At 39.0% G+C, this 23,760-nt stretch overlaps 1 protein-coding gene across 6 annotated transcripts in view; it reads right to left on the bottom strand.

Annotated features, from left to right (window-relative positions):
* col12a1a (collagen, type XII, alpha 1a) overlaps nt 1-23,760 on the bottom strand; it is a 78,070-nt gene that overhangs the window by 4,328 nt on the left and 49,982 nt on the right. For all 6 annotated transcript variants that reach the window (XM_061968615.2, XM_072913666.1, XM_072913665.1 and 3 more), the window contains 27 exons: nt 22,878-23,007; nt 22,278-22,397; nt 22,063-22,209; nt 21,849-21,965; nt 21,623-21,775; nt 21,451-21,525; nt 21,227-21,366; nt 21,011-21,134; nt 20,786-20,929; nt 19,795-19,959; nt 19,548-19,586; nt 19,304-19,442; nt 17,307-17,449; nt 16,840-16,949; nt 9,859-10,014; nt 9,554-9,631; nt 7,957-8,043; nt 7,458-7,511; nt 7,011-7,106; nt 6,792-6,845; nt 3,756-3,809; nt 3,459-3,512; nt 3,025-3,096; nt 2,915-2,950; nt 2,769-2,835; nt 1,189-1,371; nt 950-1,027 (listed from right to left, as the gene is read on the bottom strand). In XM_061968615.2, coding sequence (XP_061824599.2) covers nt 950-1,027; nt 1,189-1,371; nt 2,769-2,835; nt 2,915-2,950; nt 3,025-3,096; nt 3,459-3,512; nt 3,756-3,809; nt 6,792-6,845; nt 7,011-7,106; nt 7,458-7,511; nt 7,957-8,043; nt 9,554-9,631; nt 9,859-10,014; nt 16,840-16,949; nt 17,307-17,449; nt 19,304-19,442; nt 19,548-19,586; nt 19,795-19,959; nt 20,786-20,929; nt 21,011-21,134; nt 21,227-21,366; nt 21,451-21,525; nt 21,623-21,775; nt 21,849-21,965; nt 22,063-22,209; nt 22,278-22,397; nt 22,878-23,007 — 2,815 coding nt within the window. The remainder of the gene's footprint in view (nt 1-949; nt 1,028-1,188; nt 1,372-2,768; nt 2,836-2,914; nt 2,951-3,024; nt 3,097-3,458; nt 3,513-3,755; nt 3,810-6,791; nt 6,846-7,010; nt 7,107-7,457; nt 7,512-7,956; nt 8,044-9,553; nt 9,632-9,858; nt 10,015-16,839; nt 16,950-17,306; nt 17,450-19,303; nt 19,443-19,547; nt 19,587-19,794; nt 19,960-20,785; nt 20,930-21,010; nt 21,135-21,226; nt 21,367-21,450; nt 21,526-21,622; nt 21,776-21,848; nt 21,966-22,062; nt 22,210-22,277; nt 22,398-22,877; nt 23,008-23,760) is intronic.

The following is a 23,760-nucleotide window of genomic DNA, read 5'->3' as shown; positions in this document are numbered from 1 at the left end:
ACATCACTCATAAATCTTGAGTGGTAACTGTTGTAATTTCACAACTGCTCAATTACAAAGCCGAATCCCCGCCCTCAAAAAAAAAAAAAAATACAACTTTGTGGAGGTACCGCTCTTCCTCACCTCCCCCACCTCCATCTGTCTAGACAGTGAGAACTCAGCATGGAATTTTCCCCCTCGCTCCTTTCTCTGCCTTAAGTGAACCCATGTGTCGTCCAATGAAGCCACCAAAGAAAGTTGGTTGTGCAACAATCTGATTCCTTTTCATACACACACTGAATTGAGTCATCAAAGTGGACTTCCTCCCACAGGTCTTTAGTTGTGTCTGACATGATTCAGCTTTTGCCGTAGTGAGGTCAAACTCAACAGAGCCCTTTTTTGTGCGGCCGACAAGCGTCTTCTGTAAAGAAGCGGTCAGCTGTTTATAAAATAGATTCTAACGACACAAAAACCCGCTTTCATATCGTGACTGACATCTGGAAAGTGTCAAAATATACAGAGGAATAAAATGCTAAATATAAATGCGGGATATGGTGTGTAATATTTCAAAATGTGCACGCTGTTTGGAGAAGCCCTCTTGCACATAAATCCTAAAGAAAGGTTTGAGAATATCCTTGGGATCTTTCCAAAGATTTTATGTGATGCAGCTGCCCCAATGAAGGTGCCTGCAGCAAAGACTTTTAGGGTGAAAATGTTCACCTCTTGCTGGAATGCCATTTTAATTGGGCAAAGGGGACTTAACTCTGTGTCCTCATGAGCTCTGTGAAAAGGAAAATGTAGCCACTGTGCGAGTGGAATTGAGTGCAAATACGACGTTGGAGACCAGCGGCCTGTCTGCAGCTCCACAGTACAGCGATGATAAACAGAGGACCGACATGCCCATGTGGCTTGCCTCATTGGGATGGAAGAGCCATTGTCAGACCAAGAAGAGAGGAAGGCTTTGTCTTACCTGGTGGTCCAGAAACACCTCTTGGTCCTCTTTGTCCAGTACCTGGAGATCCTCTCTCTCCCTTCTCACCTATCAAACCTACACAAATAAGCGACAGGAGTGAAACCACTCAATGAGTTGGAAATCAAAGCTCACATCTGGAAAGGTATAAGTTGAACCATGTGGAGCCTAACACCATTCCTTATGTAATCCCGTCACAATTAGCTTGACCTTACACTCAACTTTTACAGCTCAAGTACCTCTTTCTCCTGGAGTTCCAGGTACACCGGGGCTTCCTGGGAAGCCGGGGCGTCCGGCTTGTCCAGCTTCTCCACGGGATCCCACATCGCCAGGTGGGCCAGGTGGACCAGCTGGTCCTGGACTGTTGCTACGATATCCTGAAGGAATCTGGTTGAGCATTCCGTCAATTCTGCTCATCTGACCTGAAAACAAAGGAGAAAAATTTAGTTTGAGGGGAAGATATGAAGGGGACATACTGAATGTCATTTTTACTGACTTTTAAATGTGGTCACAATGTTGGTTACTCGTTTTAAACAATGCTAAAGCATCAAATCATAAGTTCTATGCATTTTGGGTGAGCTTGTACACAGTGCTGGATGCCTTTGTTTGCGGGATTTTGCAGTCTGGCTACGTTGTGATGTCACTCTAAGGTGGATGTACTTATTTGGACATTAAGTCAAGCTTTTATCCAGAAGGGGAGGAGCAACAGAGAGGAGCACAAAAAAAGTTCAGATAAAATAATATTCTCATCGAATCTTTGCATGTGCAAAATAACACAGACATGCAACATGCAGGGAAATAAATGCTGCTAAAACACTTTTTTTAATTATGCAGAGTGAATCGTTCAGCAAGTGCACAATGTTGCGACCTGGTGAATCTATATACTGTTTATGAAGTTTATTTTCAACTGTGCCTGAATAAAAATAGTGGTGACGATTTCAAGATATACATTTAAACAGTACATTTCAAAAGTTAAATAATGATGCTTTTAGAGAGGGAGGGGCGTGGTTTCATTTGTAATCTGGGAACGCCTCCACAATCGAACATCTTGCAAACAGACTCAAAAAGCGTTTATAAAAGTGACTACATTTACGCTAAATTGACACCAAAACATATCCAATACATATTATCTAGACCAAAAAGAAGTGTCTCAAAGGGGTCCTATTTTGCAAAACTAACTTTTCTTACCTGTTGGTACCTATTTGTGTGTATTTAGGATTCCTATAAGTCACAGAAATTTTAAATCAAACCATGGAGGCATGGCGGATATATATATATATACTGTATATATATATATATATTTTTTATTTTATTTTTTTTTTTAGTTACAGCAGCGGATTTCTAAATGTTTGGTAGAGGTTTACCCAAAGAGTTCGCCATTTCATTCAGTTGCAGTCCAATGTTGTGGTCAATAACCTCCTTCATTTTCTCTACCCTCTTGTTGTGGGGCAGACTGGCTCGTACTTGCTCATGCATGCTAAAATCATCTGCTGTTGCTAATTCGAATAGAAATAAGTGCATAATTCTAATCTATAACTGTCAGTAGACTCGATATGGAAGCGCTAAAAACTACAACATAACTGACACAGTCAGACCGCCCACAAAACGGCACATTTTGAGGAGACAGTCAGAAAGCGGCTTGAAGATGGTCTGTAAAACTAAATCTACACAACATTTTGGCAAAAGAACCACCATTACATGTTATGTAGACCATAAAGAAGTGTTTTAAATGTATGAAAAAACTCATAATATCACCTCTTTAAATGTAGATTACAATCATCAAGTCAATAATATTAGGATTAAGAGATGTTTTACTTACTGTTCACAAGCTGTTCGCAAACTTGTCTTGCAATGGAACGCATCATATTTTGGGATGCAAAGTCTCCCTGAAATCATAAAGGCTCATTCAACGATTTGATATGTAATGGGGATAAAGGAGGATATAGCATCAGCATCTATACATACCCTCTCTCCCTTTTCTCCTTTAGAGCCAAGAGGTCCCTGTTAATAGGAGAACAATAATTTACTTTCTCTGTGTGTTGATGAACTAACATGTCTGTAAGATGAATACATACTGGGTGTCCTGTATCCCCGATTTTTCCTGGTTTTCCAGTAATTCCCGGTACACCTGGAGTGCCTGGACTTCCCTGAAGACAAATAAGCAACAAATAAATAAAGTGTGTTCGTGGCACAGTAGCGGTATTAGTTTGTGTTCTTAACTATTGCATGGCAAGCTTTTTTAAGTCGGAACTACACTATAACATTAGCGTTGAGGGGCCACACTGTGCCAAGGACCCTAAAGCGGAGATGGAAACAAACATCCTCTGCTAATGGCACTAATGATGGCACATAATGAATGTGGATTATATGATGGCATAATGCCCGTTTGCAGAAGGACTTGAATTAAATAGATCCAGATGTCCCTGAACCACAGCAAAAAGAAATAGGAAGATGCATGCGGCAACATTGTAGCAGCTGAGGTTGCACATTAGGATAAAAAGCACATTACCATTGGCCCTGGTGGGCCTCGAGGCCCAGATGATCCATCCTTTCCTGGTGGGCCCTGTGTAGAAACAAGACACAATCATACATGTCAAACACACTGGGGACCCTGTCCGTGCAATGACTTGACAGGGAGTCTGTCTTGTTCAATTAGTTTTTGTTTAAATTGATAGCTGACACGAGTGAGAAAATGCAGTGCAAGCTCAGAATCTTTACAACAGCACTCGGCTTTAGTAAATGGGTGATAAATATAACTTATTGTGAGTTAGTGTTGGATCCAACAGGTCTAGGAGGTGGACCTTACCCGTGGCCCGCTCGGTCCGACGGCGCCCATAGAGCCACGTGGTCCAGGTTGACCCTGGGAGAAACAGCAGACACAGTCAAACAAGGTGCAATGATCAGGAACAACCCACTCATGCAGTTACTTGAACCTCACTTATCAGGCCAAAGATAATATACAATTCACACTTGCAGCAGTGGACAGATGATGTCCATAAGAAAATGGACATTTATGATGTTAGAAGAAAACCACTAACTACAAACCCCGTTTCCATATGAGTTGGGAAATTGTGTTAGATGTAAATATAAACGGAATACAATGATTTGCAAATCATTTTCAACCCATATTCAGTTGAATATGCTACAAAGCCAACATATTTGATGTTCAAACTGATAAACATTTTTTTTTGCAAATAATCATTAACTTTAGAATTTGATGCCAGCAACACGTGACAAAGAAGTTGGGAAAGGTGGCAATAAATACTGATAAAGTTGAGGAATGCTCATCAAACATTTATTTGGAACATCCCACAGGTGAACAGGCAAATTGGGAACAGGTGGGTGGGTGCCATGATTGGGTATAAAAGTAGATTCCATGAAATGCTCAGTCATTCACAAACAAGGATGGGGCGAGGGTCACCACTTTGTCAACAAATGCGTGAGCAAATTGTTGAACAGTTTAAGAAAAACCATTCTCAACCAGCTATTGCAAGGAATTTAGGGATTTCACCATCTACGGTCCGTAATATCATCAAAGGGTTCAGAGAATCTGGAGAAATCACTGCACGTAAGCAGCTAAGCCCGTGACCTTCGATCCCTCAGGCTGTACTGCATCAACAAGCGACATCAGTGTGTAAAGGATATCGCCACATGGGCTCAGGAACACTTCAGAAACCCACTGTCAGTAACTACAGTCGGTTGCTACATCTGTAAGTGCAAGTTAAAACTCTCCTATGCAAGGCGAAAACCGTTTATCAACAACACCCAAAAACGCTGTCGGCTTTGCTGGGCCTGAGCTCATCTAAGATGGACTGATAGAAAGTGGAAAAGTGTTCTGTGGTCTGATGAGTCCACATTTCAAATTGTTTTTGGAAACTGTGGACGTCGTGTCCTCCGGACCAAAGAGGAAAAGAACCATCCGGATTGTTATAGGCGCAAAGTTGAAAAGCCAGCATCTGTGATGGTATGGGGGTGTATTAGTGCCCAAGACATGGGTAACTTACACATCTGTGAAGGCGCCATTAATGCTGAAAGGTACATACAGGTTTTGGAGCAACATATGTTGCCATCCAAGCAACGTTACCATGGACGCCCCTGCTTATTTCAGCAAGACAATGCCAAGCCACGTGTTACATCAACGTGGCTTCATAGTAAAAGAGTGCGGGTACTAGACTGGCCTGCCTGTAGTCCAGACCTGTCTCCCATTGAAAATGTGTGGTGCATTATGAAGCCTAAAATACCACAAGGGAGACCCCCAGACTGTTGAACAACTTAAGCTGTACATCAAGCAAGAATGGGAAAGAATTCCACCTGAGAAGCTTAAAAAATGTGTCTCCTCAGTTCCCAAACGTTTACTGAGTGGTGTTAAAAGGAAAGGCCATGTAACACAGAGGTGAACATGCCCTTTCCCAACTACTTTGGCACGTGTTGCAGACATGAAAATCTAAGTTAATTATTATTTGCAAAAAAAAAAAAAAAGTTTATGAGTTTGAACATCAAATATGTTGTCTTTTTAGTGCATTCAATTGAATATGGGTTGAAAAGGATTTGCAAATCATTGTATTCCGTTTATATTTACATCTAACACAATTTCCCAACTCATATGGAAACAGGGTTTGTAAGTATGTCAATGGCTTGGCTCTTTATTTGCTTTATTCACTACAATAATCCTTCGTGTATCACTGTGAATTGTTTCGAGCCTCACCGTGGTAAACAAATTTCCACTAAGTAGGAATTATTATCTATAAATTGAGTATTTTATAAAGTACAAAACGTTTTTAACAATATAAGAGCCCTCTATGCATGAAATACCACCCACATAATCACCTTTAAACTCGTCTAATCCAATATAGTAATGCTGCTGAGGCTGAGCCAATCTGTGGCCACGATACTGAACCGCGCGCTTTGATTGGTTTGGTCTCACCTAGTAGCTAATACTGTTATTTTTAGTTCATTTAGCCATTTCATGTTTAAAAAAATGCTTAATTCAAGCCAAAAATACATACAATATTTTGACCACCAAAAAGTTTGCAATAGAGGAATGGTTGCAAACAGATTTGTATTGTTTTCCGTGGCGCACAGTGTTAGTGATTCGATATACAGGGTTCGGATCCCCGTCAGGGTTGTGCCAGGAACATTTGTAACTTTATGTTTTCATTGTGTTGAATTGTGTACACATTAGTGCCCAGTTTGTCTAAATCTAAGTCTAAGTCTAATTTAGCCCTGGATATATTAGATGAAGAATAAAAATCAGCCCACTTACATGCCCAAGAAAGATCATGAATGTTTTTGTACTCGATCGTGTTTGTTACAAGACACACACATACACACACACAAACCTGCCGCTGCTCAAAATGAAACCAACACTTGTTGTTCATTAATATGGTGATATATCAGATGTACATGTTTACTCTGGATGGTGTTTTCAAAAGTCTCAGTTTTTAAGAATAAAAGTAACCAATTTCATGTGGAATCCTTTAAAGTATGGATATTTGGATTGGTAAAGCAAAACTGTTGTCATAGATATTCTGAATTATCTTTTTATCATCTTCGGTCATGTTAAGGCCGGGAATGAACATGTTCCATTCCCTATTTTCTCTTTTGGTAACTTGAGTCTACACTTAATAATTTAACTGCACCGCTGGTCTACCGTTTGTCAATCATCACGCCGTTTTGAGTGAATGGGTGCCCCCTGAGGATGGAGGGTAATCATTTTACTCCCAAGTGTGGTTTCTATCTTTGCCGCGTCAACTCAATCCGGACTGCAGGAGCAGCAAGTCTCTCAATGGATTTGCTCTTGTTTCCCGTCCATAAACCACAAGAAAAAAGGGGGGGCACTTACTTGCAGACCAACTATGCCCTGGTCTCCACGATCTCCCTTTGGTCCGGGCCGACCCTGGCAGTGGAGAAGAAAATTACTTCTTTTGACTTTTGTGATAAATCCCGAACACTGATGGTTTTAGGGGGAAATATTTTCCAGCCATCCAAGATCTTCTACACACGCTACACATTGCTGTCTGATAGTGATGATTGTAGAACATTATGGTGTACGTGAACTTACAGGTTCTCCAGGTAGAGACAATCCATTAGGACCTTGAGGACCTGGTGGTCCTAATGGACCGACAGTTCCTGGCTCGCCACGTGGACCCACCGGACCCTGCCAGTAGAAACAACACATATGTTAAAGAGGCCAAAGACGACACCCTTAATCAGACGTTTGACGAGTGACTTTAGCAGTTTGTGGCTTGAGAGTCTTTAAGATACTTGACCCCAATTAGCACTGGTGGAAATCAGTCATCACAAGTGTTTGGTAACTCAATTCAGATGTTGCTCCTTCTGTTGGTGTGAGCGAACATACTGTTGCATACTGGTAACCAATGAGTCGGCATTCCTAATCTGGGGATTTATTTTTTATCGGTTACATTCTACCGCCAGTCAAACGAAAAACAGTTCGGGATCGAATAAAAAACACTACAAGATGTTAAAAATCAAGCAAGGTTTCACTTACATGTCTGCCCGTCTCGCCTCGATCTCCTCGTGATCCCTTAGAACCTGGGCCGCCCTAAAAAGGCGAGTAGCCAAAAAACACAGTGTGAGTGCAACAACAGGGCCAAATTCCAAGAGTCCTAAAATCCACATTCGTACAAGTGATCCTCGCACGAGATGAGTGGGGTTACGAGCTCACATTATCCAGACTTATGTTGTTTTTTCAGCAGGAATTTCTCTTTTGACACTACCCCCTAAGCCCACATTTCATTGCATGTCAATGGCCTCATCCTCAACTGCGCTTCTTAAAGGAAAACAAAATATCTCCTGAGGCGAGGGACATCCTTAAACTTCTGGAGATCAAACTGTATCGCAGGCAAAACTGCTGTGCAGCATCTATTAGGATGTATATGGAATTATCATCATCCTCATAACATGTTTGCCATATGTGAAAAGCATTATATCAGCTGTATCGGAGATGAAGACAGGTTAGAGGGAAATGGGATGTGTAGTGTCTTTACCAAAGGACCAGGTGGCCCCGGAGGGCCAATGCTATCCTGTGTGCATGTGCAGGAGTGGGGGAGGGACGGGCACTTTGCCTCATCGCGCTGCAAAAGAAAGAGAAAGGATTAGGGGGGAATAAATGTTACATGTGTAATAAGAGAAGTTAATAGGGTACAAATACAAAATTGTGCCTTCAAAATTGTTAAAGGAAAAATCTACATTTCTGAAAAATTATGGATTTGAGGACATTTGTTATTTACTAACTGGATCGAAGTAAATGTGTTTTACTGCCAGTCCTAATAAAACTGAGCAAGCGCTCATCTTCAAGATTAATGGCCAAAGTTTTTATTGTTTACTTCAACAAAAGTCAAGAACCACTGAGGTAATTTGTGAAATATACCAAAATCGAAGGTCGCCAAAACTTCAAAGTCTAAACCGCTGAAATGTCAGCATATTATGTAAAATAAAATGGTTTATTCTTTTTCCATCCATTTTCTACCGCTTATTCCCTTCTGGGTCGCGGGGGGGCGCTGGAGCCTATCTCAGCTACAATCGGGCGGAAGGCGGGGTACACCCTTGACAAGTCGCCACTTCATCGCAGGGCCGTTTATTCTTTTTATTTGGTCTTTTTTGTATCACTTTTTCCAAAATAAAGGCCAACCTTAAAGCTGCTGTATGTCACCAGCTCTAAATGATATTCTCACTCTGCCAACTGCTAGCTTATGTTACCCATACTTTTTTAAGAGAACTGATTTAACAAATAAATGTATATATATATATATATATATATATATATATATATATATATATATATATATATATGTATATATATATATATATATATATATATATATATATATATATATATATATATATATATATATATATATATATATATATATATATATATATGTATATATAAAAATATATACACATATATATAAATATATGTATATTTTATTTGTATATACATATGTATGTGTATATATATATATATATATATATATATATACATATATATATATATATATATATATATATATGTATGTACATATATATATATACATATACATTTGTATATGTATATACAGTACATATATATATACATATTAGTCATTTTCCGGCTGATATAAAAGCACTTGACTTACAGTACAACAGCTTTAAATATTGAGTATTAGAAGAATAAGGAATATATACTGAACGTCAAGTAAGGCTGTTACAAAAAGCCTACACAGTGATTTGCTTCTTTTTACACTTAAAATGTATGCAATTTAGTTCTATGTATCAATGTGAAAATGTTACTTAAAACATTGTTAAGGAATGTTTAATGATGAAGACTTTTTAACGCTCGAACAGATCATATTAGTTTCCATTATTTCCTTTGGGACAATTTGTTTTGAAATCTGAACAAATCAGACGTTGACCTTAGAAGTTTCACTGTAGTAGTCATTTTTACAGTAGTTTTTCCTCTTGAGTAATATGGACATTTTTGTCATTAATACAGAAGCAGTCAGTCTAGTATTTTTCTTTAAATAATTGATGCATATTCCCACATAAAACTACTGAATGGGATCTGTGTTTATTGTTTTTTTTCATGTGGAAATGAATACTTACTGTGGAAGGCAGGTCACAGCATTTGTCTCTTGTGATCCAGCTCAAACTGCAGATGATATCGAACATCTGGACCTGGAACTAAACAGAGGAAGACAAAAAACATTGAAGGATGTCAAAAAAATGGTTTCCATACATGATGACAATGCACAGTGTTAAAAACAGACTTTTTTGGGGGGTTTTTTTTTTGCTTTTTGCAGGAGCACACATGGAAATTCTGTCAAAGGATTGATTTTTAACAGTTCATGTTGTAAAATGGTAGTGGGATGCTTTTGTTCATGTCTTTTGAGGGGTTTTTTTTCACTTACTGTTGCAGTCTGCCTGTTTCCAGTAGAACCGGCCATCTTGCCAAGCACTTCGTAGCCCTCCAGAGTGATGTTTCTGGCCTCCTTGACAGGCTTCTCTGCCACTTCTTGGCAGTCCAGGTTGAGCTTAACTTTGTCTGGAGAGATGGTGATGTGGAGCTACAGCAGGAAGGTGATGAACAAAGGGCACTGTTATACAAAACAATCTCACCTTCCCAAAACCTTCGCAGCTGCCAAGCTTGCAGCTACGCAATTATTCGGTAATACTCTAGGCTTTTGAAAATATGGGCTTTGGCCTTCATTTCTACTTGGATGGGGTTTGATTGACCTTTCAAAGTGAAGGAAATGAAGAAAGTGCGTCCATACGGAAGAGAAGAACCTCACTGAACCTTTCTTAACCATTTTGTTTGAAGTATTTAAAGACACTGGGACTATTCTCCTAATAATTGCTTCTTTCAGGAAACTGTTTTGGCGTTCTAAAGCTGCGTTGATTGTGGTTAAGAATTCGGTACACAACTTCTGTTTGATGCCACTGCTAATGAATGGGCCATAACACAAAGAAATATCCACCAGTTGACAGCAGCCTGCAGTGCTAAAGTTGTGGACAGAGGCTGTATAACAACACAGAATGACTCTAGTGTCACATTGTGCCCAGAGAACCCTGTTTGACATCCTGAAAGTATATAATTTGTGGCGTTCCAAGCTTTTTCTTTCACCAGTTCACATTTTCCTCTCCTTAACTGTTAGACAGGCGTTCTTTATGTTACATCCAGCAACATAACTACCACAGACTTGGACAAGGTTCTTGGAAACAAACCACTTTCAGTTTTTTTCCTTGGTACCTGAGCCTTAGCAAATATGCACGGCTACTACACGTCACTCGTATTGTTTCGGAGGATATGACCTAAGGTTAAAAAGTCGACAAAATCAGGAATTACGTGTTGTCGAGGTGCAGCAAAAAATAATTAAAAATAATTAATTTGAGGTTAGTTTTGTTTTGTAATATTCGTTAATGTTTTTTATCTAAATTGTACAGCTATTTTAAATATTATTTATTTTGATACAAAAACCTTGCACATCTTTATTGTACAATATGTCGCAATGGCGGCGGCTGGTCTTTCAAGTAGGGCAAGCTCATTTTCAGCTAGTCTTCAAACACAAGTACAGTCTCCAATAACAGATAAAAGATACAAAAATGCTAGATTTTACAAAGAAGATGTCAATTGGAGGATTGTAAAATTCTCCATATCAACTCAAAACAACGGAATTAAACATGAAAAATGCTCTGCCAGTGGTTTATATTTCAAGATTTCAGATTCGCTCATTTCTCTGTCAATCAAAAAGGGATTCCGCCTCAGACGGATCATCCAATCATCATGCGGAAGCCCAGCGTCATAGTCAGCCAAGGCCTAGCCCACTTTGAGTGGGACAAAGCCGAGCATTTATCAAATGACTGTCTAGTTTGGCCGAAGTGAAACAACCCAGTCTTTGCTCCCCCATTAAAGTCAATGGACACGCAGCTTCAACACTTTAATGCACAGTGAAGCTACCCCAATGAATGAGAAGAAAGGCGCATAGTAGCTGGTTCTGAACAAACATTTAACGCATTCTAGTGCATTATTAGTCAATGAAATGTAAACACAAGAGTACATATTTGACATTTTAAGAAAGTAATTTTTCTAGTGACGGTTCCTCCTCTAGTGGCTGGCACTCGGTGAGTGCAAGTGCTGAATAAATATGTAATTATAATGAAACACAATTACTGTTTTCAATTTCTGGACTGCAGAAAAGATAATTGATGTTGACCCATTACCGTTGCAGGGTCAGGAAACGGGCAGGTGGCATCACTGCAAACCCCTCACACCCTGCTCACAAACTATTCAAACTCCTCCCCTCCGGCAGGCGGTACAAATCAGTGTACACCGACACTACCAATCATAAGAACAGTTTCATCCGCCAGGCTATCACTCTGATGAACGCTAAACCGTCACAGAGTGTGAGACCTGTTGCTGCGAAAAAAAACCCTGGAACTAGTCTATCACTGTGAATGTACTACTTCATGTTCACTTCATCATCCTTTTGCTCTATTCACCACTATATTTAGTAGCCTTGCACATATATTTAAGTACTTGTTTATATTTGAGTTATTTGTATATTTATTGTTTACATTGTACAAAGAGAGCACAGTCTACAGAGTCAAATTCCTTTTGTGTTAAACAAATCAGGCCAATAAAGCTGATTTTGATGCTGAAACAAACTTTGGCTACTATGAACAATCCACTTCACATCTGCTTAAATGCCAGACCGAGGCCATCTTCTACTAATCAGATTAGGTTTTATTGTACTTGGCTTGCATCAGTCCCAATCATTTAGAACAATAAGGCTTTAATTAATGCATGAGCTGACGAGCAAGTATTATTTTCAAAAGAAAAAAAAATTCCAATTCAAAGTTCGAGTGTATATAATCAGTATAAAATCATAATTAGATTGACGTTTCAAAGCAAACTAAACAAACCAAGAAGGCCCCGTTTGGGGTAATGATCTCTGTTGGGAGTTTCTCATGTCTCATCTCTCCACATGTGACAACACTAGAAAGTTACTGTATTTATAGAGTGGTTCCTTGAGTCACTAGGTTTACTTGCACAAGCCAAATAATGAAAGGGTAGAAAAGAGACTACAGCATGGAATATGGTTGAAACGTGTTCACTGAACAGCTTCTATCTAGTCTGTCCCTTATATCACACGATATCCTCCTGAACCAGCGTCCGCTGCAGGATACTCAGTCGTTACACAAATCATGCAACTCCATTCTCCTCAGGGATGACTTGATACGGGAAGGTAGTGTGCTCTACAGTTAGGCAAATATTTCCTACCAATGACAGTCCAACTAAAATAGTATTCTCATATTAAAAGAACCATCCTCTTAATGGACTCATACCCCTCAAGTGTGGGAGTCAGGGAGTTCCCAAGAGCTATAGCAAGGCTATCATCTGCAAAAGTCATCTTTGAGAGCTTTCCCACATGCTCGACTAGCGGTAGACCACGGCCTCTCAAGCCTGGCTTGCTCTTTATTTACAAGTTGGAAGGGGAAAGCCAAATGCAAGCAATTCTGTGACCCAGTGCTGTGGATTTTAAACCACATTAAAGGCCAGTCATCCCTGACAAAAAAAAAAATCTTCAAAAGTCACAATGGAGTGATTGTTAGGAAATAAATGGAACTTTGTGCTACTTAACAAAATAAAATACATACTATATTTTCCTTCCTCTTCAGGGTGACTGTTAGCAGTCACAGTTAAGGTTCCAAACTCATTTTTAACACTAAAGGATCTCTGTTTTTGCAGAATGAGTGGCACTGCCTGCATACTCTTAACATTTCTTTATGTTGGTAAAAAAAAACGTGATGAAAAGTAATCCTGGATTTCAACAATGTTTGTTTTCTTAGTCAAATAAGAACATTATTATTATGATTAATAATGTTTACGCTGCCCATTACTGGAGAATGTATTATTATTCCAAGTGGATGTTAGTAACCTTTGATTTACATGGTTGGTTCAGAATTAGCTTCAGTAGACCGAGGATCACTTTACAGTTGCATTACCAAAAAATACATTTGTGGTTGCCTCTTAGTCCCAATGCTGAGTTTGTCAGCCCACTTCAAATAATAATGTCTGGTACTGAGTGTAATGTTTTATAATTTGAGCTTTTAATTGCTTCCTTCATGAACTGAAATAACAGCAACATAGCCCAAATGTTGGACCTTTACAAGAGACAGTTTGGACTCGAGTATGGGGAAACTAATTGGCCGGACCAGTTGATAAGATGTAATTTTTCTTTTAATACTTATGACTAGATTTCATATTTAAAAAATACATTAACAAAAATAGATTACATATTTTTTGGAGAGTTTACTCTTATCTTTGGATTTAAAGTTTTAATACACATTCACATGACTTGCACTCTATGAGGTCAGAAACCACTAAAAACACTTCAACACGGTCCACAAAAGCAGTGGTCCTTAGTCAACAGACTAGTAAATAAGCAGCTAGGTAGACCGCCACACCACAAACTAGCCACCCAGTGTACGCTGGGACAACAGTCGCCAACATGGCCAGCCACTGAGGGCGCACACATGCAAATTATGCTGTCCAACTAGAGCAGCGGTGATGTCATTGAATCATCCGCCTACATTTTCCAGGGCCTAATTCATTCATGAAATCCCCCCAAAATAGTTATGAGGTAACAAAATAATGAACATGAGAATATGATTTTTAGAACATTGAGCGACTGTTCATATCCATTTCCAGATAAAAAGAAACAGCTCAGCAACAAAAAGTTCAACAAAGGATGGTCCAAAACACAAATGTCAGTAATAGGGCCACGACACTACTTAGTTATTACTGTTCCTTTGCTTGTAGAAGCTATTTTTCACATGTTTTAAGAATACTATCTTTATCCTTGATGATGCTTGCAGTGTTTGAGCAGCTTGGACACGGCATGTAGCCAATTTAGATTCTTCATTTCTCCACTGACAGTTTTAAGGTGTCTAATTTCACTTTCCTTTTCTTCGACGCACCGCCATCAGAAGAGTGCTTCACACTTCGGGAGTCACATTAGAGGTTAAACGACACGACTATGTATTACTCCACCTAGTTAGTATCCCGCCTACTTATTTTTCCGCAACGCGCACTTGACTCGTTTTTATTACCTTTTTGTACAGTATTAATATTTTATAGCAGTATGTTCTTAACCACAAAACGTCGTAACAGGGAACGCCGTCAAACGAGAACTTACCGTACCTCACTTTCTGAACCCTCATTTTGTATTTTCAATGTTATCCTGTTTTGTTCATATATATAAACCCTTCTACAATAGATTCAGATGACAAAGTGCAAAGACAGGAACTTATCATTAAATGCGGATGTGTCCAAACTTTTTCACCACCAAGGGCCACAAAGCATGCAGGGCCATTTTGATATTTTATTTTGCTAAAAACAATCATTATATATATATTTAAAGACAAAAAAACTATCTAATCTCTGTTACAGGTGACAAAACATATTAGTAGTATCAAACGTTTGGTTTCTCCTCATTACATTACGACCATTTTCTTTTTTTCTTACATTTTTACTGCTTTTTTTTTTTTTTTTTTGGTTTTTATTTTGACAATATGCTGCGGGCCAACAAAACTCAAGCTGCGAGCCCCACTTTGATTTTCTTCTGTAAAAATGTTACTTAACACATTACCTAGAGAAGTGGTTCTCAAATGGGGGTACGCGTACCCCTGGGGGTACTTAAAGGTATGCCAAGGGGTACGTGAGATTTTTTTTTAAATATTCTAAAAATAGCAACAATTCAAAAATCCTTTATAACTATATTTATTGAATAATACTTCAACAAAACATGAATGTAAGTTCATAAACTGAACATCAAATCAAGTAGGCTATTCCATTCATTACAATGCAACAATGCAATATTCAGTGTTGACAGCGAGATTTTTTGTGGACATGTTCCATAAATATTGATGTTAAAGATGTCTTTTTTTGTGAAGAAATGTTTAGAATTAAGTTCATGAATCCAGATGGATCTCTATTACAATCCCCAAAGAGGGCACTTTAAGTTGATGATTACTTCTATGTGTAGAAATCTTTATTTATAATTGAATCGCTTGTTTATTTTTCAACAAGTTTTTAATTATTTTTATATCTTTTTTCCAAATAGTTCAAGAAAGACCACTACAAATGAGCAATATTTTGGACTGTTATACAATTTAATAAATCAGAAACTGATGACATAGTGCTGTATTTTACTTCTTTATCTCTTTTTTTCCAACCAAAAATGCTTTGCTCTGATTAGGGGGTACTTGAATTAAAAACATTTTCACAGGGGGTACATCACTGAAAAAAGGTTGAGAACCACTGACCTAGAGAGAGAGTATCGATATGTTTTATGATTTATATTTGTTCTTTTATTGTCTATCCAACGGGGAAATTTAATTGAAAACAGTCTGCAGGAACAAGTGAACTTCCAAGCATCTGCTATATAGAGACTATTTACCTGCGACACCAACATCGGAAAGACTTCATTCAGGCTCATTTTGATAATCTTAGGAAAAGGGACCGAGACCTTGATGTCTTTGGAAAGAAATGCAAAAACATTTAGGCTTGAAACAACTTGCGATGTGGGACAAGCCATAAGTAAGAAAATATACTATCCTTCATGGTTTTGCTCCTTACACCCTGCTGTGTAAAAACATGGATGTTTTACAGTTGCTGGTAGTTTTATTTGGATTTGACACAATCTGATTGCTGTCCTCCCAGGAGATGATATAAAAGCATGCGGGCCTAATGTAGTGGCAACAGCTCTGAAGACAAAGATTTCACAAAAAGAAAATGATGTCCCTGCAGGCGGTTAGCTCAAGTGATGAGATGTTTTGACAGATTGTCAGAAGGACAACCTTCTCTTAACGACTCTTTTAATAAGGAATGCTTAATTTCTAGCACAAAGAAGTTTACTTCATCTGGGCAGCTGCAATCATTTGAACTTGAAGGAGTAACGAATAAAGCTGTGTTTATATAGTTCCTGAATGCATCATGACCGGTTCACGTTCAATCCAAATAAAATAGAACACAAAAGCAACCCAGCCTCCTGTGTGCAGAGCTGATTAGTTTGGAAATCAATCACTCGCCAACGTCTCCCGTCTTCATGTGGTTATTGGACCACTGAGGTTGAAGAACTTCTTTTTAATTGTATTTATAAACTCCATAGGTCATTAATCACATACTTAATTGAATGCCAAAATACTACCTGGACGTGAGACCTCAGCTGCAAGATGGATTGCATTGACACTTCTTTGAAAAAAAGAATGAGCTGTTGTTCTGTTATATTTCAAATTGTTTAAAGCCAGTTGAAACCAAAAGCACAGGCATTTTCTTCATGTAGAATGACCACAATTATAAGTCTTCAAGGATGATGCGTTGTGTTTACCTTGTGGAAGCTGCCATGGAAAATGCGCTTCACTTGCTCCTCATTAAACGAAGCTCTCTGGATCTCTCCTCGGGTGTTCTTGTTGTAGAATGTGATTGTTTTGCTTGAAGCTGGAAAGAGATGGGGCTTTGATGAAGGCTACCACGGAGCGGCACGCAAAGCAGACAGTACTATAGAGAACACATGGCGGTAGACGGATGGGGAGCATAACGGGAGGGTGAGCGGGGACTCAGTCTGTGCTCCTAATCATCTGCATGCATTTGCCACATGTGCAATTGCACAGTGGTAAAAGATCCTTGTTTTAAAAATAAATATGAATGAAAGAAGGAAGCCAGCTGACTCAAAATAATTCCAAGCAGTCGAGACAGTTTCGTGAAAATCATGTGTGACTGTTCTTTTGTTCGTAAGTAATTTGCTACAGCATCTTGGTGCTGCTGCTGGACACAAAATGACAAGAAGAGCCTTACGATTGATGGTGAGTCCGACCTCCGGGTTGTTGTTTTTGTCAGCAATCTGCCAGACATCAAAAGGTTCCGAAGGTGTGTCGGGTAGGAGTCGGAAGAGGAGGACGATGGTGTAGGAAGGGGGAAGACCTTCTGGGTGGATCTCCCTGTTAGTGTTCAAGACATATTGTTAGTAATCAGCACTTAAATACTCAAAACAACCCCAAGCATCTAGTCTGTGAAAAGCAAAATTATAACCAGTTTCCCGCAAACATTGCTTACATATTGAGAGTATTTCCTCCCCCCTCTCTCATGTGTGTGTACAATAGTGCGTTATTTGATAACGCTACACCTTGGCTTTTCAACTGGCAGCCCAAGAGACAAATCTGGTCCGCGAATGAAACCAGACCGGGCCGTTTGAAACAGTGAATAATATATAAATATAAATATATGTACCATATTTTCTGGACTATTAGCCGCTACTTTTTTTTCCAAGTTTTGAACCCTGCGGCTTTTACAAAGGTAATCTATGGATTTTTCTTCGCTAACGGCTAAAGTATGGAATGGATTAAACAAAGAAATCAAACAATGTACTAAAATGATCCTCATTAGGAAGACTCAAAGTGTGTACAAAATACAAAGAAGAAGAATCCTGATAAACATCTTGAACGTTATTAAATTAGAAGGAGAAAATCTTATAAGGATAAATTAAGACATGACTTTTCTGTTTTTCAATGTTTTGTTTGATCTGCCATTTTACTGCCGTATTACAGGCACCGTTTTGAAACAATTAAGGTATGTAAATAAACATTTAAATAAACATTTCTATGTAAATATCTAATTTCACAGGTACATATCTGCCGCTTAAATTCCAGTGCGGCTAATTAATTAAATTTAGTGGGTGCGGCTTATATTTTGGTGCGGATATATAAGGATTCACCCGATGCATTGGGTACACTTTAAAGAAAATCTGTAAATTACCTTTTTTACAGCACATCACTGTAACAGGAAAAACAGTACCACTGTTTTTTCTACAGTAAAAGCTGTAATTATTGTTTTTAACGTGTATTACTGTAAATGGAAAAATGGTTGTATTGTTGTATTGTACTGTAAAATTCCAGTGACTGGCCTTCCATTTTTCTACCGTTAAATCTATCATAATTTTTACTGTGTACAGTTTGATGGATATCTAAAAAAGTCAAACAGATTTTAAAGTATTTATTTTTATTTGAACAAAAACAATGTTTTTGTAATGAGCATGTTTTTTTGCGGTATTTGGTAATATTAAAGTTTGAATGATATACAATTGCATGGAGTACATGTATTTTTTTCTGTCCAAATGGAAAGAGCAAATACATTTAGTAAAAAAAAAAATACTTTAATGACGCTTATTATTGCCAGGCTTTCACGGACTACATGAAATTATGTGGTAGGCCAGATATGGTCTGCGGCTTTTGAGTTAGACACCTGTATCCTGAAGGGTAGCGTCCACTGCAGTGAACACTTTTATTTTGCAAAACAGGGCTTTTTTTTCTGAAATGTGTATCTCCGGCAAAGATAAAAAGATCGAAACAAATATCCACTGCAGAGAATGCTGGTTGTCAAATTAAGAATAATAATGAAAGGAGAAGTCTTTGTCCCGTGGTACTTAGCTTTCTGTAAATGTGGCCTCTAAAACAATTTATTTGAATAGCCCTGCTGTACACTCATAAATACTAAATTTAAGAAATTCCGTAGTTGTTTGACACTACCTTAAGGGAATGCATAAAAAGACAAAAGCTTTAACCCAGGTAAGACTTGTTTGAATAAGACATTGCAGGAAGATGTGCTCCTCTAAGAAATGTCACTTATGCCTCATATTCTACAACAATTAAGTAGTATTACAAAAGACTCAGTAGGGCTAATCTGCTTGACTACAGGGGAAATATATCATCATTATGAATAATGACTGCGGACTGGACAACATTTGAGCACAGAGGAGAAAAAGCCATTCAGGGATCAAACACAACAATTGCTCTTACTTGGTGGGCTGATTTAGGAAGGCATTCTTATGCAGCCTGTATGCAATGTAGCTGTTGAATGAGCCTGGCTCCATTGACACACCATTGATGCCAGCGAATGTCTTGTCTGTGATGTTGAAAGCCTCCAGCATCCGGAATCCTGAAAATGTGTAAACAACATAAACATGTGAAGTAGTGAAAACTATCTCATCATAGAAGCTTTCTAGTAATGTGCTGTGTCAATGCATGCCTGTGTGATTCTTACCGGGTGTGGTGTATCCATTGATGTAGATCAGAGGACAAGCTAAAGCAAACATAAAAGTTGGAAAAGCACATTAGGACTGAAAAAATGCAATTCATTCCTGTTTACATGTACTTCCTCTGGCAATGGATCAATAGAAATGTGTCTCAATGGGAAAGCTTCCTGTAAACTCTCCAGTCAATCTTTGACATTACAAAGTTCATGTTTACCAATTAAAAGTATACAATCAAGGAAAACAAGAAAATCTTACTGGAAGTTGCTGTTTCACAGATAAACGTGATCAGGTTGTCCTCGATCTTAGAGAAGGCATCATAGTCATCAACCACAAACACGTGCCTTTCACTTGGCTTGCTTCCAATGTTTCTCAACTCTGCCATGTCCACGTCAGCTACGCCAATCACAAATACACTGTAGCCTGCAGTCGGAAAACAACACAAAACAAGACAATGGTTTAAACTTAAACAAAAAATTAAAATCCACAGAGGTTACAAGTTTAACTAAAAGAGGCAAACATTTTACCAAAAGTGGAAAAAAATATGTTTGTTTGTCTGTTTGTGTATTGACAGTTGAGGAAGAGGTCATATGATCTGACAGACTGTGACATTTTGATCAGGATGGGGCAGTTCCATTACATCCAGATATGAATTTGGCAAAGGTAAACACGTCCGAACACAGCAAAAAAAATTGAGGAAAAAGGACATTTGAACAAATGCACACAATATATACAGTACAGCATATATTGTTATTGTTCTTTGAAAACTGTTTTCATGTTTTTTGCATCAGCATCTCTCTATGACAAGCCAGTATGTTCCTCTGTGTTTTTGTGGAGCATGATAAAACAACATGCTTAAACAAAGCAAAGCATTTACTTTCAAGATTGAAAATTAGCATACTTGTTTTATTGCAATTCATTTTTGATTTACATTTTTTTCCTGAAAATAGACTTTTATTATCAGTCAGCTGCTCAAAATATTATGTTTTTTATCCAATATTAGTTGGTCACTATGCTGTCACTCTTCCAATATAAAAAGAATGGGTAAAGTTTGGTCTAAGCATAAAGATATGTTTTGAAGGAAAATTCTGGAAGGGAACGAAGATACTTCTTATAAATCGGATTGTTTTTCACATGCATTTAAGAGGACATGCAGCAAATCATGGAAAATCGAATCATGTGAAAACGTCAAATCATCAAAGTAGAGACAGCAATGATTTGTACAAATATTGTTATTTTCCACATATACCTGACTGCTGCAACTGAAGGGCGTTTTTCTTGACTTCATCCTGGGAGCGCCCATCTGTGACCACCACAAGCACCTTGGGGACATTCCTCCTCATTCCACTGTCGGAAGTGAACACCTTCTGGTGTACGTGCTTCAGAGCAATGCCTGGAGGAATGAGCAGGGAGACAGGGGAATTCTCACACTTGATAATTCCATCTTGCAGATGCACACTTCCAAAATGAATACCTGTCTTAGTGTTTCCTCCTCGGTAACGGACATTTCGCAAAGCTGATACAACGACGCCTTTATCATGGTAGGTGTTGAGTTTGAACTCTGTCTGAGCGTCATCGCTGTACTGCACAAACGCAACCTGTTCAAATGAGACAATAAACACATTAAAATACAAACTGGTCATTAAAATTAAATTGGAAAGTAACCAAGCATCAGAAAGTTCCTTCTGACCTGCATGCCGCTGGGGCTAATGACATCGAATGCGTTAGTCACGCTTTTGACAAACTGGATGACCTTGTGGAAGCTCTCGTCTCCGATACTCCAGGAGCCATCAATGAGGAAGACCACATCTGCCTTGGCGCCTTTGCAGACTACGGCCAAGCACATCAATGGTTCAATCGCAGCCAGGCCAATTTATCAGTTATTATTATATTATGTGTGGAATCGCTCCCTACCATCAATTGCTGGTGGGACTGTTACTGGAGAAGGAGGCGTGGGGGGCTCGGTTGGCACTTCGGTGGGTTTGACCACTAAAAACAAAACCAACATTGACATACATAGTAGTGAAAATAGTTTGGTCAGGTTTGGTACATACGTTACAGTCTAGCATAATGAATGCAATCTTACGTGTTCTCTCCTTGATACTGACTCCAGGCCCCTCCATGCTGGGGGTCTGGGTGTACACAGTGGCAGTGTACAGGGTGTCAGGGGTCAAGCCGTAAAAGCAGTGAGTGGTCTCCTGACTTTTGACGGTGATCTCCTGAGCTCCGCTCCTGGAGGCTAAAGGGCACAAAGAGTATAGCTAAAGAAACTAATCAGAGAAAATTTACCTGAGCTACACTACGATACTTACGATCAACAGGTTGGACTTTGAGTCTGTAGGAGGTGGCTGCTCTGTGTGGTGCCCAGCGGATGCAGTAACTGTCGTAACCGACGTTGTATGTGGTCAAGTCTGTCACATTCAGGTACACTGAAAAAAACAAAAAAACACTCTTTAACATGTTTTTCTTTGACAAGAACTAACATTTTGCTACAACTGACAATTTGGTAACAGTTTATTAACTTACATGTGGTGCCTTGGCCAATTAAAGGTCCGCTTAAGCCTGTGCTATACTGTGCCAGGACCTTCAGGTCGTAAGTGGTCCCAGGTTTCAGGTTATTCAATTGGTGGGAAGTGACATCTCCGACAAACACCTCTAAGGACTCGTCAGAGCCTGAGAGGAAACAGGGAATGTTTTGAAAAGTGTCTGCTACCCTAATCTTAATTATGACATAATTATACCATCAGGCTGGTAGATGAGCTTGTATCCAGTAACCCTTGAGGGAACTGGATCCCAGGAGACCTTGAAGCGGGTGTACCACTCATCAGAAACACGTAGGTTCCTGGGTCCAATCATAGCAGCTGTAGGAAAGATGAGAGTAACCAGTAAATACAGGGTTTGGATCATCGCAACAAGATGCAGATAATTGAAATTCCATTTTTTTCCAGCAATGCTGATTAGTGCTAATGAAGGATGGTGTAAACAATTATAGAGAAACCACATGAAACAACCTCAGAAGGCAGATTGTGGCATGATAGAAAGGTTTGTTTTTGTTAAGGGCCAATTTTGGTAGAACGCCAAGCAACAGACCTCCCTAGCTGGAGCACTGCCATTTTGCAATCCTCTGGCAATAACCATGGCTATTTTGGTCAGGGTGATGAGTCAAGAATGTTGTGTCTGCTGTAATTCAGGATTTTAATCAGTAGAAAGTCCATTCAGATTTTCAGATGAGAATTCCCTTGGTGGGATGTTTTTACTGTGGACTTAAAATGTCCCTAGCTGAATATGGTCACATGTGGTGGAGGACACATACACCATAGATTGGTTGCGTAGTCTGTTACCTGTGCGACCATTTCCTTCAAGCTCTCCTCCTGGCCCATCAGCATAGATGGCAGTAACTTTGATATTGTAAGGGGTGTCTGAATCCAGGTTCTGCAGGACCACGTTGTTTCTGTTCCCTTGGACTGTAGTCTGCAAGACATATGACAGAAACCATAGAATTAACCAAAAAAGCCAAATTTTGGCATCCTTCAAACACAGTTGGTTTTGAGACGCGGAGTAGTTAGATGCAAATGAAGCACTCCTTACCACGCTTCCTCACGCTGATGAGCCATTTGTCCCCGCACCAGCAGCCTTGTTTACTAAAGTAGTTGCTTATTGTTTTGTTTCGCTAAGACTGTATCTAGTATGTACACAAGGAGCAGACACCAAGTAAGGGTCAGAAAGTTTAGGTACGAAATGTTGGCTAAGGTTAAACTTCAACCGAGTCATTATCTCTCCAATGCTCGATCCTGGACATATGCATGTGTATATTGACAATAAACTACTTTTCTATTCTATATTATGTTAACACTTTTACTGCCCTGCGATTTCAAACCCTTGTAAACAATAGAGGCTCAAGCTGGCTATGACAGTTAGCTATGCTACAGACTACATGATTATTCGTGAGGCTCGCAAACATAATAACGGATTATAATACTAACTGGTCCATTTCCAAACACAGTAGGGACTGATCAAATTAAAAGTAGTTTTTAGGAAGACCATTTGCCTGTGGACGGTGATGCTATTGTCTCCCATTAGAAGGCTACGCTAGCTACACAACAAATCAAGCTAACATACTATTCACACATTTCTGACCAACTGGTATTACTTACGGTTTCATTGTCTCCTCCATTTCCATAAATTGTAGTCACTGAGCCCTCCATTAAAAGTAGGATATTTAAG

The sequence above is a fragment of the Nerophis lumbriciformis genome, linkage group LG08 (assembly GCF_033978685.3).
Source record: "Nerophis lumbriciformis linkage group LG08, RoL_Nlum_v2.1, whole genome shotgun sequence".
Lineage (NCBI taxonomy): Eukaryota > Metazoa > Chordata > Actinopteri > Syngnathiformes > Syngnathidae > Nerophis > Nerophis lumbriciformis.
The sequence above is the reverse complement of the archived record's forward strand: the minus strand, read 5'-3'. Positions and strand labels throughout refer to the sequence as shown.